We start from the raw sequence: 15,441 nt of genomic DNA, 5'->3' as shown, positions 1-15,441 counted from the left end.
ATGCAACACCTTGTCTTTTCACTACATAAAAAACAGTCACATTCATTCATTCATGCCTGAAGGTTTACTGTTTACTGTCTTAACCTATTCATACATAACTTTCTGCAGATGATTTGCTAGTATTTCTGCACATATAACATGCTTACATGATCCGTTATTCTGAAGTGATGCAACATATATTAGTATATTAAAACCTGTTTGTTGGCACCTTTTCCTCCACATTTACACACACCAGGGAAGGAGAAGGAAGTCAATAGACAGCTAATTTATTTTCTGACAAATCCATACCACCAAAAGGGGGTCTGAAGGTAAGATTACAACACAGAGGAGAAGGGTTATCCATCACACTCAACTGTATGTAATATTCAAAGTCACTGCCCTCCCAAAGCTTACATTAACCAATTTATCTTGATGATGGATAAGCAGCTGCTAAGGGCACACTCATGACACCTCATAATGCTATATTGATGGTATTTAGTGAAGCCGTGCGACTATTGCTGTTTTTTTTAATAATCTCATCCTCTTTCCTCTCATTTTCCCCCTTTTCCATTATGTACAAGACAACTGCCACTCACATTTCTTACTATTTACAGCTCCTCCTGTATGATATGAAGTATTTCATATGTACAGTTTGATCCTTTGGTGAAAATGAAGGGTGTATTAAAGACAATTCATGGGAACTGATAAAAGAAGATGACCCAGAAGGGTGAAAAGTCTTCCGAATAGGCCTGGGAGTGGGAGGGTGAGCTCTTTTTTAACAATGATGCTTCCCAAAAATCAATACCTTGTAAGGTGAGGGTCTAGTGGCCAGACAGAAACAGACAACCTATCAGAAAGTCCATTGATCTTGATTGACATGTTGTGGCTGTTGGATAGATGTGAAGTACATTGCTATTCTGACTGCAGGGAATCTCTTGTCTTGTGACATCACAGGTGACAGCGATGACTCAGAGGTGTCTCCTGACAGAATTAGAGACTGCAGGGATACCCTAACCCCCACCTTCGGCTAGACAAGAAGCATCATGGGTAATATGAGTCAGTCCAGCTTGCCGTGCATGTGCAAGGAGCGAAACTCCACCCTGAATTGTTGGTGTATTGACGCAGGAGCGAAGTGTTCGGAGCTGTGACTGAATAGATGGCAGATTTGGTGCCCAAACGACAGACTGCAAACTGATGCAGAAATTTGACACTGCTGTTTAACCTCATTTTCAGTTTGAGATGAAACCACAGAGGTGGAGGAGACGGAGAGCGATGTGTAGTACGCAGAAGGAGAAACAGTGCATCATACAATGTGTGTGTATGTAGCACTACAGAGTGCAATTAAAATGGAAATACATGTATACTCCAGTTGTGATGTGGCAGCTGGTTCTGAGCCAGAATCTCAAAGTTCATCTGTTCATTTATTACTGCTGTTTTTCTCTGATTAATTTCTTTTCTTTTACTTTATTTAGCCTTTGTCACACTGCCATATACGTGTATATATATATATTTTTTTTATCTACATATGTTCATTTGTGCAGCTTTGTTTCTTTATTTATGTTCTGTGAATTTTGTGTTTGCTTTGTCTGTATTTCCTTTATTTCTTCTTCTGATTTTATTCCACTATTTGTTTTCTGCTTTTCAACTGTGGTATATACTAGTAATAGTAGGGTTTCCTTATTCACTGCACTTACTTAATTGGGTGAAAGAAAGTTAATTTACATAAAAGGTATACTCCTTGAATGTCTGTCACCTGTGGGACCATGTTTATGGTAATGCCTTTGAAGTACACACCAAATTTTAAAGAGAGATCACAGTGTATCTGTTTTTGTGTGTATGTTGGAATTACCTTAAATATAGCAGAACATCTTCAATAACAAGTTTTACATAATTATTTCTCTTTGTATTCTGTTTCACTTTCCCTTTCCTATCCTCCATTATAATGATGAGTAAGCCTAAATTGCATCTAAGAGATTAAAATAGAGTTCATGCACCAAGCAAAATGTTTAGTTAATCCAAGGGATTAATTTGTTGATGCTACACAGGCAATTGACTCCACTTAAAGACAAACGCATCCCAGCATTAAAGCACAACACTAAATATACCCCATCTACAGTGCAGTTAAATACAGCATTTAAAGACTGATGGGAATAGTATTTTAGTTACAACAATACTCAATACAGTAAATGTAATCCTACTGCACTTAATTTCAGTATAAATGTAATACTCTGGGTGTGTCAGATTTCCGCACCAGTGCTTTTAGACCTTTTATAATAAGTCCTTCTTAGCCTTGCTCATGTCTGCAGTGCAAGAATCAACACCAAGGGGCTGCAGCATAGAACAATTTAATTAGCTGCTCAGTGGTGGAGCGAGGGTAATTATCCAATCTCTGCTGATAGGAGTAGGTGGCATTATAATGGTTCAAAGTTGTCTCTGTGCCATACAGAGATGATGAACAGATAGCGTTATTGTGCTTCAAACATCAGTGGAAATATCATTTGTGCCATAAATGGCTGTGTGGTTGCAGATGGACTGGGAGGGGAATATTGACTGGTAATGGAAACAAAGAGAAAGGGAGAGAGGCTAGTTCTACACAATTCTCCATTGTTGGTTGTTAATTACAATCTTGTTTCCTCTTGTTGTCAACACGCTGTTCTTCTAGTAACAGCTCCCGATGCATAACAGAGCCTGCTGACTACATCTTATGACTGTAGTAATGGGTGTGCTGTCACGCAAGTTGAGGCTTGAATTTGTATCTCTGGTATTTGGGCTTGGCAAAAAGGTGGGCCAAGGTCTAAATAGAGAACCACCTCTAAGACCAAGTTCAGCACAAACAAGCTACAGTAACACATCATTGAGTTATTGAATTTCAGATGAGAGATGGAACAAGCCATTGTAAACGTTTTGGAACATTCAAAGTTAATAAGTACATGAGCAGACTGTTTTTTGTTGTTGTTCAGGCTGGAAAATAAGAGAGAAAAAGAGCAGCCTAAACTTATATAAATAATGTCCACAAACGTGCTGCTATCACTGGAATAAAACCACTGCAGTAAACTGGACACGAGCACGTTGTAGTGATGGAGTAGAATGGGCTAGAATTTTTGCAAACTGTTGGTTTTCCATTATAAGACCAGCCTTTATTTGTCAGACTAGTGGACCGATGTCTTACATTCAAGTTATTATCCTTTCAGCAGAGAGCATCTTGACTCAACAGAAGATCAATAGTTAATCAATCAGAATTCAAAATAACCAAAACCCTTTTTCACAACTCAGTATACATTTTTTTCTGTTTAGATTTTTACTTTGAAATACACTTATCCATGACTGTTGGTGAATGATGTAAAGCATAAACAGTATCAAACAGCAATGTTCTATTATGCTTTAAGTCAAACCTTGTAAGCAACTATAAACTAGGAGGCTATCTCACATGAACTATTCTTCTGCAAAGACAAATTGCAAGACTAGATTTTTGTATGCAGCCCAACAGATGTTCTCTAAATATTTAAAAATATTGGCATAACGCATATATACCACACACATGGGGACATCATGCCTTTTTATTTCTTTCTGGCTCACATATAAATGTGACTTTTCCCCTTCCTCTGTCCCTTTCTCTTGGTTCAAAGAGAATAACAGCAGGGGGTGCCAGATATCGGAGGGCAGCTCTTTCGTATACAGCCTTTTCATCTGGCGTTGCCCTTTACTTGAATGGAAACATTCAACTGCAGATTTGTTGGGATGTTGTGTGATTTATACTATGAGGAATTAACAATCATTTCCCAGTGTAGCTCACATTCATAGAAATCCTTAAGGATGCTAGACTTGATGTGGTATTTCATGGTAAGCATGAATGGAGAAAACACTGCTTCAAAAGTGTTGAAAAGTAGCATTCTGATTAACTACACACATTAGATGGACACTGTTGTTATGACTCACCGTCATTTTTAAGATTAAAAACATAATATTAAATTTTATGGAAGTAATCATTCAACATAATAACAACTTTGAACCACAAAGCCAGTGATTGCTTGGCTTTTTCTGTGTGTGTGTGTGTGTGTGTGTGTGTGTGTGTGTGTTTTATGGGTAAATTTTTCATGAATAAATTCCTTCAGTAGCATTCTTTTGATATAATCATTAATAATTTATATAATTCAGCAAAGCAGAAATGTACTCATGTTGTCAAAACATTGGACATTAATAAAATATTGATCGGTTCAGGCACTAGTGTTTTGTTTTCTGTTTTTTTTAATATTAGAGCCCAGATGTCAACACAGTTCAAAGGATAAAATAGGAAACATTTCCGGACAATTCCCACAAGAGCAGCCTAGCCAGTGGACTAGGAAAAGAGGATTATGTCTGCTGGTTTGGAAAACAAGTTATTTATCCCCTTAAGTCTTGTGACAATCATGCACTTGAAGGGGAACTAAAAAATTGCATCAGAAAGTGTGTGTGTATTTTTTTGTAGGGGATCGTAATTGTGTCCTATATGTTTTAATATCTTTACATATAATATATATTTTTTGTCCTATAAATAAGTTGCATTATAATGCAATCAAATGCAGCCTCACACTTGAGAATGACCACAGGGTTGATGAGGACCTTTCTGTCACTAAATTAGCATTATTACATGGTTATTGTACTGCATTACACAGGTACAGGTGTTGCTGTTATTATGTCCACCACTTGCCTCCACAGTCCACACACTGCTGTGAAATTATCATAGGCCCTACGCCTTTTCCGTGCGCATGACGCGATTGTACATGAAAGTAAAACTATGAGGGAAGTTATGAAGCCTTAAAGCTGCAGCACATTTCACACACGCACTATTCCTCCAGGTAAGGAGGGGGTGGTGGTTGGGAGGGAGGGGTCTTTGCTCCTTTGAGCCTGACAGTTCCGTACTATTGGCTAACAGCAGGGGGACTCTTACCTGTACCTGTGAGGGGGAGTGCCATTCGTCATCGTCCGACTCCGAATAAGGATCAACTTTTCCTTCTTCAGGCAGCCCATAGAGGTAGAAGTCAGCCAGGACGGCTTGAATCTGAACGAGCGACTGCAGCAGGACTCCGAGCATGGAGCCTATAACGTCGTGGAGCGAGGAGAGAGTCGGCGAGTGGCTCAAAGGTGAGGAACATATTGCGAGTTGTTTCTATTTTTTTCACTCCTTGATCGCCTCACTGGTACTTTGGCTCGGACGGTAAAGTCAGAAATAGAACCGTCACGCAAATCCTCTTGGAAGTGAAAGGTGGAGGTGGAATGAGGAAGTGGCCTCTGCTGAGAGAGAGAAGCCACAACAGTGTTGTTCTGACCACTGTCAGCAACTCAGGTGGTTTTATCAGAAACAGTGTACATGATTGTCTGTTTTCTTTTAGGGCATGGTGCGTTCACTGGGCTGAATGAGTTCTTCTGTAGCCCATATTCATATTCAGAGAGTATACCCCCCCACTCCACTGTAAAGTGTGTGAAGTAATGCTCGGTTATGCTGTTGTACTGGGAAAATGCATAAGTATTACTGGTACAAAAATATCGGCCTACAGTAAAGGTTAGTAATTAATTAATTAGTAGTTAATTAAAGTACCTTTTTTGAGGTTTTAATTGTATGCTACACTTTGCATAAATATTGTACTTTTTATCCATTACATTTATTCAACAGCTATAATTACAGATTAAGTTTTTATATAATTGCAGATTAAGATTTTACATGCAAAACACATGATCAGTGTATAATATAAGATCCATTGTTACAGAATAAAATATCAGTAGTAGTTTCAAATAACAGTAGGCCATACCCCTTGGCTCAACTACAACATTAAAGCACCACTTACATATTTCTACATCAATAATAATGATCCAATAATATAATAATAAACTGACAGGGACCATTCTGCATAATGAGTACTTTTACTTCTGATACTTTACTACTAAGCACATTATGTTGCTAATACTTGTACTTAAGTAAAATGGTAAATGTAGGATGTGTACTGTACAATGACTATCTGTATAGTCATTGTACTGTAATTAAGTAAATTATTTGAATACTCCCTCCACCACTGGCTTTTCATGTAATAACACTTCTAAGACATTGCATAAAGCACTTGGGCTTTTATTTTGAAGTTGTCATTATATCAAAAACTTACACAGTTAAGAGAAAATACAGTATCATAATATCATCATATAGTTTATTAACTATTTTGCAAGTAAATTCTATAAATCACTTGTTTCACAGACACATTTTTACTTAAGTCTTTTTTTCCATGCTTCATACTTAACTTAATACCAGCAGCTACTGATCTTCTGCCTCTGTTAGTCCATGCTCCCTCTGCATGTCTCTGCCTGTACACACATGTGACTTTATGACTATGGGGTTTCCATTTATACTTGTGCACTGCATGTTGTAAACCCCTAAGTGTATGTGCTTTTGTGTCCTGTTTCCAGGCCTGGATGCCCCCCTGCATCAGTACCCGGTCTCAGAGTGGCATTTGTCGGGTCTCGATCTGCTCCAGCTGACCTCTCAGGACCTGGAAAAGTTGGGAGTAAATAAGATCGGACACCAGGAGCTCATACTGGAGGCTGTGGAGAAACTCTGCTCTCTGGTGAGGGACAAAGCGGAATCATGTGTTTGTGTACAGTATGTGTCCATAGCAGTGCTCTGTGTATCCAAGGCTGTGTGCCTTGTGTGTTGTGCGCGAGGAGAGCTGTTCCTCTGGATATTTACTGAGCAGTCCTCTTCTTGTCTTGCTGTGGTGTCGTGTATGTTCTGATATTAAAGCACAGATGTGGGTTTTTTTTTCACCATCACACTGTTTTTAGATCATGCTCTTGTTTGCACAGTGGAACCAGCAGTTGTTGGACAATCTTTTGCAAATCCAGCCAGAATACACAACTGGTCTTATTGCCATAAAAGTCCTGTTCGTGCACTCGGAGCCTTTAGCAACATGCAGTCAGTTTGAGTTCAGTGCTTCACTTTCCCCCCACAAATCCCCCTAGTAGAGCATATCATAGTAAAATAGTTACTTTATTGTTCTAGCTAACATCAAAGGACTTCTCATGCTTCAACTGCAACCAAAGCAGATTTAGAATTAAAAAAGCTTGCGCTGAATACTTTACATGCAAATTTTTGGGAAAGTTTGTAGTCGGCTAAAAAAACACATTCGCCTCCTTTTTGATTCTCTATCCTTTTTTCTTCTTCTGCTGCCTAATTAATTTTCCTCCCTGTCCAATTTTGGGAGGGAGTTTAAGGATACTTAAATGGTCATGTTGGTGTGTGTGTGTGTGTGTGTGTGTGTGTGTGTGTGTGGGGGGGGGCTAAAGCTGTAGGCTGCTCAAACCGCTTGTTGTCAAATTGTTGATGTAACTCTAATACTAATAGTCATTAACAGTTTAACCTAAATTCTGTATGAATGAGTGTGTGGATAAAGTCTCCCCGTAACAAAAGCTTCACATAAGTGCACTTGTGTGAAATTGTTTAAATTAAGACAAGATTGAAAACCCATATACAGACAGATGTACTGTTTACTGTATGTGTGTGTGTATGCCTCTCAGCCTCCTCTCTGTGTTGATGCTCTGTGAAGTGCTAACAGTGTGCTCATTCATAATAACAACCATCAGACGCTCACATGGAACAGACCAAACACATTCAAGTTCACAGTTACATAATTAACAACTACATTAATAATGTTGGCGAGGCCATGAAACATTCATAGGCACTCGATGTTGGTCGATTGTTCCGGCTGGTTGATGTGTAACAATAAAGCCTGACAGGTCCAAACCTCTTGACCAATGTCGAGTGGGTCACACTAATAACCTGCTTCTTCTGCAGAGGTTGTGAAGAGTCACGTCTCCCACCGCTAGGCAGAAAACTGTGATGAGAGGTGTTCGGTATGAGAGAGAAGCTCTGTGTTGTTCTGTTTACATTATATGTAATGTGATTTTATAGCTTTGGTTAATGTGTATTGTATTATATATTATACTGAGATTTCGCCTTGCCTCATCAATATATATGTGGTGGACAAAATATTAGACCCCCTCACTTTAACGCGACAAAACTGCAGCCTGTTTTTGAAAATTGAGCCAAAGAATCCACTTCATGATTACATTATAGGGTATATACTAAACTGTTTATAATGTGGTATAGTTCCTTCTAATATCTCTGGGTGTATTAGGCTGCTGTGGGCAGTGTTGCATATCAATTGTTTTGTGGCAATGTTGTATTTGTCTTACCTTGATTTATCAGATTTTGGCTGAACAGAGATTACTTTATGTTTTCTGCTTAGTTTCTCAATAGATTTCACAAAAAGTTACTATACATACATACATATATATATATATATATATATATATATATATATATATATATATATATACACTCACCTTGAAGATTATTAGGAACACCCTACTAATCGCGTGTTTGTCCCCCTTTCGCCTTCAGAACTGCCTTAATTCTTCGTGGCATTGATTCAACAAGGTGCTGGAAGCATTCTTTAGAAATGTTGGCCCATATTGATAGGATAGCATCTTGCAGTTGATGGAGACTTGTGGGATGCACATCCAGGGCACGAAGCTCCCGTTCCACCACATCCCAAAGATGTTCTATTGGGTTGATATCCGGTGACTGTGGGGGCCATTTTAGTACAGTGAACTCATTGTCATGTTCAAGAAACCAATTTGAAATGATTTGAGCTTTGTGACATGGTGCATTATCCTGCTGGAAGTAGCCATCAGAGGATGGGTACATGGTGGTCATAAAGTGATGGACATGGTCAGAAACAATGCTCAGGTAGGCTGTGGCATTTAAACAATGCCCAATTGGTACTAAGGGGCCTAAAGTGTGCCAAGAAAACATTCCCCACACCATTACACCACCACCATCAGCCTGCCCAGTGGTAACAAGGCATGACGGATCCATGCTCTCATTCTGTTTACGCCAAATTCTGACTCTATCATCTGAATGTCTCAACAGAAATCGAGACTCATCAGACCAGGCAACATTTTTCCAATCTTGAAAAGTCCAATTTTGGTGAGGTTGTGCAAATTGTAGCCTCATTTTCCTATTTTTAGTGGAGATGAGTGGTACCCGGTGGGGTCTTCTGCCGGTGTAGCCCATTCGCCTCAAGGTTGTTCATGTTGTTGCTTCACAAATGCTTGGCTGCATACCTCGGTTGTAACGAGTGGTTATTTGAGTCAAAGTTGATCTTCTATCAGCTGGAATTAGTCGGCCCATTCTCCTCTGACCTCTAGCATCACCAAGGCGTTTTCGCCCACAGGACTGCCACATACTGGATGTTTTTCCTTTTTCAGACCATTCTTTGTAAACCCTAGAAATGGTTGTGCATGAAAATCCCAGTAACTGAGCAGATTGGAAAATACTCAAACCAGCCCGTCTGGCAACAACAACCATGCCACGCTCAAAGTTGCTTAGATCACCTTTCTTTCCCATTCTGACATTCAGTTTGGAGTTCAGGAGATTGTCTAGACCTGAACAACACCCCTAAATGCATTGAAGCAGCTTCCAAGTGATTGGTTGATTAGATAATTGCATTAACAAAAAATTGAACAGGTGTTCCTAATAATCTTCAAGGTGAGTGTATATTGACATGCTACAGAGCCCCCCTGGTCCCACTTTGTCAAAAACATTAATTATAACTATCTCGTGGCCTCAAGATAGTATCTCGTGGCCTCAAGATACTATCTCGTGGCCTCAAGATAGTATCTCGTGGCCTCAAGATACTATCTCGCCGAACACCGGCATTAAGCCGGCCGGTGGGGGCCCTCCGATGGCGGGTCACGTTTGTGAGTCAGTGGAAAGTGTTGCAGAACCGCAGCTGCGTTACGGTAAAAGCTGTCAAAAGTGTCCGACCGTGGTCTCCAGAGGTCGGTCTCACTGCCCCGAGACTCCTCGGTGCAGTTCTCTGGAGGCCTATGTTTTCAAAAACTGGGTTTCCGAAATCGTGCAGAAGGTGGCTGGGAGAGTGAGCCGGGCTTCTTACCCATTTAATGTTTGAGAATAGGTTGAGATCGTTTCGGCCCCAAGACCTCTAATCATTCGCTTTACCAGATAAAACTGCGAGACTCTGAGCGCCAGCTATCCTGAGGGAAACTTCAGAGGGAACCAGCTAGGGGGAAGTGTCAGACCTCTGCCCGCTTATGGTGCACTTTCCCTGGGGTACATCGAAGGGTGCTTTGGTGGGATTTTCTTCCAAGTTTTTGGACCGGAGAAGGGTAGGGGGAAGCGGCAGACCTCTGCCCGCTTATGGTGCACCTTCCCTGGGGTAAATTGAAGGGTGCTTCGTGGGATTTTCTTCCAAGTTTTTGTACCGGAGAAGGGTAGGGGAAGTGACAGACCTCTGCCCGCTTATGGTGCACCTTCCCTGGGGTAAATCGAAGGGTGCTTCGGTGGGATTTTTTTCCAAATGAGAAGAGCTCGCCTTAGGACACCTGCGTTACCGTTTGACAGGTGTACCGCCCCAGTCAAACTCCCCACCTGCCACTGTCCCGTGGCGGGGCCGGGCGCTTGACACCAGAAGAAATCTTGTAGGCTGCATATCCATAGTCCTTTATAATTCTTCTTCATATTTTATAGCCTATATACTTTTTACATGTATATACTTGTTTATTTACCAACTTCTATTATTATTTATATTCCTTTAAATGTCTTGATGTGATCAACTGTGACACAAGAATTGTCCCCCGGGTTATCAATAGCGTCAATAAAGATCAATAAAGTATTTCTGATTCTGATTTTAAGTTAGCCTATAGTGGAGTGTGCAGACTGGTTCATTAATTATTGAAGTGTTTCATTTTTTGGGGAGAAAAGCTGCTCCATTGTGCATTCTCCTTTTATATACACTTATCTTGAGGCCACGAGATACTATCTTGAGGCCACGAGATAGTATCTTGAGGCCACGAGATAGTTATAATTAATTTTTTTGACAAAGTGGGACCAGGGGGGCTCCGTAACATGCTGATATAAAATTACATATACTGTGATAGAGGATTTTAGCCAAATGTCTAACTCCACGTCACTTGTAATATAGCTCGCTAGCAGAAACTTTTATCACCTATCAGCATTGGTAGTAAATGTCGAACTTTGATGTCTGACCATCAGACCAGCAGTTACTTATTTCAACATGCACAATTTTTACATTCCTCAAAAAAGAATAAACTCATCTCAGAAGAGGAAACAACACCAACAGTGGTCCAGAATGCTTTACACCATGAAACACAGTATTTCACTCAGCTTCCACTCTGTAGTAACAAGAAAAAAGTGCTCTCTTGCTCTTAATTTATATACATTTCAGTCCCTACCCGGTTGCAGAACCCACAGTTATGTTGAAATGACATTCTGTGAAGTGTTTTTTAAGCAGTTTTGTTCCATGACTTTATTCAAAAATGGACAGTAGAGATGTGATAGGAAATGAGGGGAGAGAGAGAGAGGGAGATTGACACGACACACTATAGGTCCCCAACCAGAATGAACCAGGTATGTTGCAATCACAGTATATGAAATGTGTCTTAAACACTGGAACCCTGCATTCTGTGAAGTGTTGGAAGAGGGGAAGTAATGCATTAAACATCACAGATTATGTATAACATTGTGGAGTTTTTCAGGAGTCGAATAGACCTTTAACCCATCACTATTGTGTGTATTTGGTGTGTGTGTGTGGGTTTTCCAGACTTATGGTATAGGTGGTGAGAACCTGCGCAGTTTGACAGAGAAGCTGCGTGCCGTTGCCCACACCCTCCAGATGGGCATCCAGGGCCGCTGGCGCCTCAACAGCTACGATGGACACAGCACCAGCAAGCTGCCTGCTGGTGTTCTGCAGATTGTAGTGGAGCTCATCGCCTCTGCCAAAGGACTCTTCTCTTTACTCAACAGGTCTGTAAAGAGGAAGTTATCTAACCGTTATATATACAGTACTCGAAATTCTATTTTATTCTGCAGTTATTTTTTACTCAGAAAATGTTCTCTGCTATCTCTTATACAAATAGTAGTGGCTGCAGATTTTGTTGCTGTAGGTTTTATGTAAAAAGGATGACTGTGGGTTCAAATCATTTAGAGGCATAGCCTTGGTCTGGGATATTTTTTGGGGTATGCATTAACGGGCTGTTTACCTGTTGTCCCCTGTTAAGAAACCTGATACCTATTCCTTAAATGTTTATCCCTCTGTGTTTGCTCTGTTTCTTTCTCTCTTTGTGTGACTTTCTAAGATCCTTAATTTGTCTTTGTTCCTTTTAATTACCAGTGTGAAATTAAATCATTGCACTTGCTTGCAGTAAATCATCCCAGTCTCTAGCCAGACTTATTTGAAATATAATCCCTGTTTTGCCAGGTATCAGTTTTCCCAGCTCAGTGGATACACTGCCAGCAAGAACATATTCACCTACTGCAGAGAGCTAGGAGACATTGTCCACAAGGTTGGTCCATTTATGGTTTTAAGCAGTTAAATGCATACAAATCATGTGTTACTCATAATTATATTTTATACTTATAAAACATGTATGTGTTATATTTGTCCATTTGTCCATCAAATTGCTTTTTTTCAAATTTTGCAGCAAAAAAAAAAAAAAAAGTGTCTCTCTTTATGCAAACTGAATGGCTGGTTTATTACACCTCACTGCTCATGAAAACATGAGGTGTTTTATCTTAAGAGGAACAACACATAAATAACCGTGTTTCTAATGGTATTGTCAAGCACACTAAACTTCCAAAGAGGAACTACAACCTGTTGTGTGATTTCTTTTTTAAATCAAGCCCTAAAAAGCAGCAAGAAAAACAGAAGCACAAACTGACTCCCTGCTCCTCGGCTTAGCTTGAGTAATGAATTCTTTATCTTTACATTCCTGGCATATTTGGAGGCAGCTGCACCTTGAAGAAGCTTAGGGTAAAAGGTTTACCAAAGAGGAGGGCTGGATTCTGTTTGTGTTTACTCCATCAGGGTAGTATGACATGTGTGAAAGAAATGGGAAGAGAAGGAATATTCATAACTGGATAAGGGTAAAAAGTGTTCACAGGTAGTAGAACGGACAGGCCTGGATTTGTTGGAGTGCCTAGGGGAGGGAGGGAGGGAGGGAGGGTCAGAGCGGGAGTAAAGGAGAAGGCAGAGAAAGAAGGAGGAGACTGAAAGAGGGATTGCACCGACTGTTAAATGACTTCTGACTCCTAGTGGAGTGCCCGTCGCACTGAATGAACAGCAGAGAGCGACAGGCAGAGAGAGACTATTAACTCGAAAGAACGCTGTAGTGACATTAGAGATAAAAGGGCAGAAGACAGAAGTAAAGCAGAGAAGAAGACAAAAAGAAGAGGGAGCTGCAGAGATAGCAACAGAATGAGAGATAATTAGAGAGAGGCAAGGAGGCAGTCAGAGGTGCTGAGAAGCTGTGGGTATTTAGAGGAGTTTATATATAGCTCTCTTTAGCCAGCTTTGGACGCCTGCCCAGCACGACAGGTACAGTTCACATCTTTGATTGGATAATTCCCCACAAGGTGATGCTTCCTTTGCCGCTTTTGCACTTTGCTAGACTGCTTAAAATGGCACAAGCCTACATGTATACACACTATTAAGTGTATTGTTTTGCTTGTTGGTTATAATTTAAAGTTGAAAAGCATTGTGTAGACTTTAAGGGATTGATAATACTGTAATGTGAGAGATCATCTGAGATCTACAGTATACTCACCACACAAGGTTGGTCTGAACTAGATTTAGCCTGTGATAAATAAGAGTTGCAGTCTTTGTGTTGGTGTACAGTTACAGCACCTTTATTATTATAGAGCAGAAGGAAGGAAGTATGAATTTAGAGAGTTATTGAGCTTGTTGACTCTGATCGAATGTTTTTGTCACTACTGAGTGAATCAGATTTGGGCCTGCTGACTGTTTTCATTCATCAATTGTCGGCCTGGCACTTCGAGAGTGATTAATAAGTTGAAACCCTCAGTTGCTTTTGTCGTCGGTCCCTCTCAGAGGTCGATCATCGTTTGGTAATGTCTGGCTATTGTTTGCTCAATTCCTGTTTTTGAACTTTGGTGCACACGTGTGTTTGTGTGTGCAGTTGTTTGAAAGGTAGAAATGATTGTCCACAAAGAAGTATTGTAGCGAGAACATTCTGTCCAGTGACTTCTGGGTCATGTAAATTCATACAAGTTTTAAATTACCCGACAGTAGCTAATTCCATTCAAAAATCACACTGGAAATGGATAGGGTCATTTCATATCTATAAAACATGTGTATTACCTGTTCTGGCAGGTGCTGTGTACTTACCTTGGCTGGTGAGCTACAGTAAAAGGTCAGTTTTGGAAAGCTGAAAAGCCCTCACACCTGTTTAACAGACAAGAGAAAATGACAGTTCATATCATGTCAGTTCCGCTGCCATCAAAGCATTATAAACCTGCAGCTACAGGCTTTGCAGAAGAACACTTGTAGCGTGTACTATACAACTGTATCATGTGTGCGTCCTTAATTTATCAGCAGTGTACACATCATGCACACACATACAGACTAGCATGGTCACGGTTTCTTAAAATGTGCTCCTGGCGAATGGAGGCTTGTGTCATTCCCCACCTGTGACAGTTTTTGACGTTGTGTCAGGAGGCCATGACCGTGGAGGACGTTCTTTTCTGGGGAACTGCTTCCACAGAAGCTACACCACATCTTTCATACCAAAGAAAGGACTGTTATTTCCTGTGTGACTGTGTGTGTTCTCGCACCCTGAGGCTGATCAAGGTCAGTAGTCAGCTGGGGTTTTTTGGATCCCACAGTGGAGTTGTCAAGTCAGAGTTTCGCAGAACACACACCCTCAGTCTGCTTTGAACCAGCCGAGCAGCAAGCAAAGTCCAGGAGAGAGAGACAGGGAGAAAAAAGGAAGGCTCTGTGAACTGTGAACTTGGATATGAGAGCAAAAAAAATTACATGAAGGTATGTGAGTTTAATGGTGATTCTATAAAAAGAAAAGGAGAACATTTCTGTTGCAAAATCTAACTTTTGAAAGTGTCTTTGACATAAGAACCTTTACCTGAAAATATACAATAATACAAGTGATTTTACTTTATTTTGATACATTTGAAGGACTGGGAGCTACTGAGACAAATCTGTGACTGTTTTAGTTTAAAAGGTGACATTTTGGTTATATATTGCAGTTATTCCCAGTCAGCGGTTCTTGTCTGCAGTTGCCAGGGGGTATGTGAAAAGATTGGAGAGTAGCTCAACTAATTTGAGAAAATAGAAATTATGATTTGGTTAAAAGAGACTAGGTTAGATCTCTTTTACACCTGCTCCTTATCTGTCCATCACAATCTTACAACCCTGTCCATGTTCTTTTCTTTGCCTTTTACCACTCCTCTCAACATTGGAGTTCTCTTAAGATAAAGTCATTCACTTCTGACAGCTCACATAGGTGAGGCCTCTTTTAATTTGCATGGTTAATTTTTTAGTACAGTCCCCTTGAAATTCTCTGATTATTTCCCCCATCCTA

At 40.3% G+C, this 15,441-nt stretch overlaps 2 protein-coding genes and 1 long non-coding RNA gene across 11 annotated transcripts in view; 2 read left to right on the top strand and 1 right to left on the bottom strand.

Annotated features, from left to right (window-relative positions):
- rps6ka1 (ribosomal protein S6 kinase a, polypeptide 1) overlaps window positions 1-5,144 on the bottom strand; it is a 52,994-nt gene extending 47,850 nt beyond the window's left edge. Inside the window, exon 1 of one of the 2 annotated variants that reach the window (XM_031281576.2) lies at window positions 4,907-5,144. In XM_031281576.2, the coding sequence (XP_031137436.1) occupies window positions 4,907-5,050 (144 nt within the window). In that variant the 5' untranslated portion in view covers window positions 5,051-5,144. The remainder of the gene's footprint in view (window positions 1-4,906) is intronic. The other variant, XM_035994978.1, reaches the window with a different exon arrangement.
- Window positions 165-1,817, top strand: LOC118493784. The gene is made up of 3 exons (XR_004895791.1): window positions 165-308; window positions 934-1,026; window positions 1,213-1,817. It is a non-coding gene; the product is annotated as an uncharacterized LOC118493784 (long non-coding RNA).
- The window catches only part of cnksr1 (connector enhancer of kinase suppressor of Ras 1), a 31,293-nt gene continuing 20,714 nt past the window's right edge, over window positions 4,863-15,441 (top strand). For 7 of the 8 annotated variants that reach the window (XM_035994972.1, XM_035994975.1, XM_035994974.1 and 4 more), the window contains exons 1-4: window positions 4,863-5,100; window positions 6,412-6,569; window positions 11,649-11,851; window positions 12,306-12,390. In XM_035994972.1, the coding sequence (XP_035850865.1) occupies window positions 5,049-5,100; window positions 6,412-6,569; window positions 11,649-11,851; window positions 12,306-12,390 (498 nt within the window). In that variant the 5' untranslated portion in view covers window positions 4,863-5,048. Of the gene's footprint in view, window positions 5,101-6,411; window positions 6,570-11,648; window positions 11,852-12,305; window positions 12,391-14,707; window positions 14,886-15,441 lie in introns of those variants that run through there. The other variant, XM_035994976.1, reaches the window with a different exon arrangement.

This window comes from Sander lucioperca, chromosome 18 (genome assembly GCF_008315115.2).
Source record: "Sander lucioperca isolate FBNREF2018 chromosome 18, SLUC_FBN_1.2, whole genome shotgun sequence".
Lineage (NCBI taxonomy): Eukaryota > Metazoa > Chordata > Actinopteri > Perciformes > Percidae > Sander > Sander lucioperca.
Note: the sequence above shows the minus strand (reverse complement) of the source record. Positions and strands in the feature narration are given on the sequence as shown.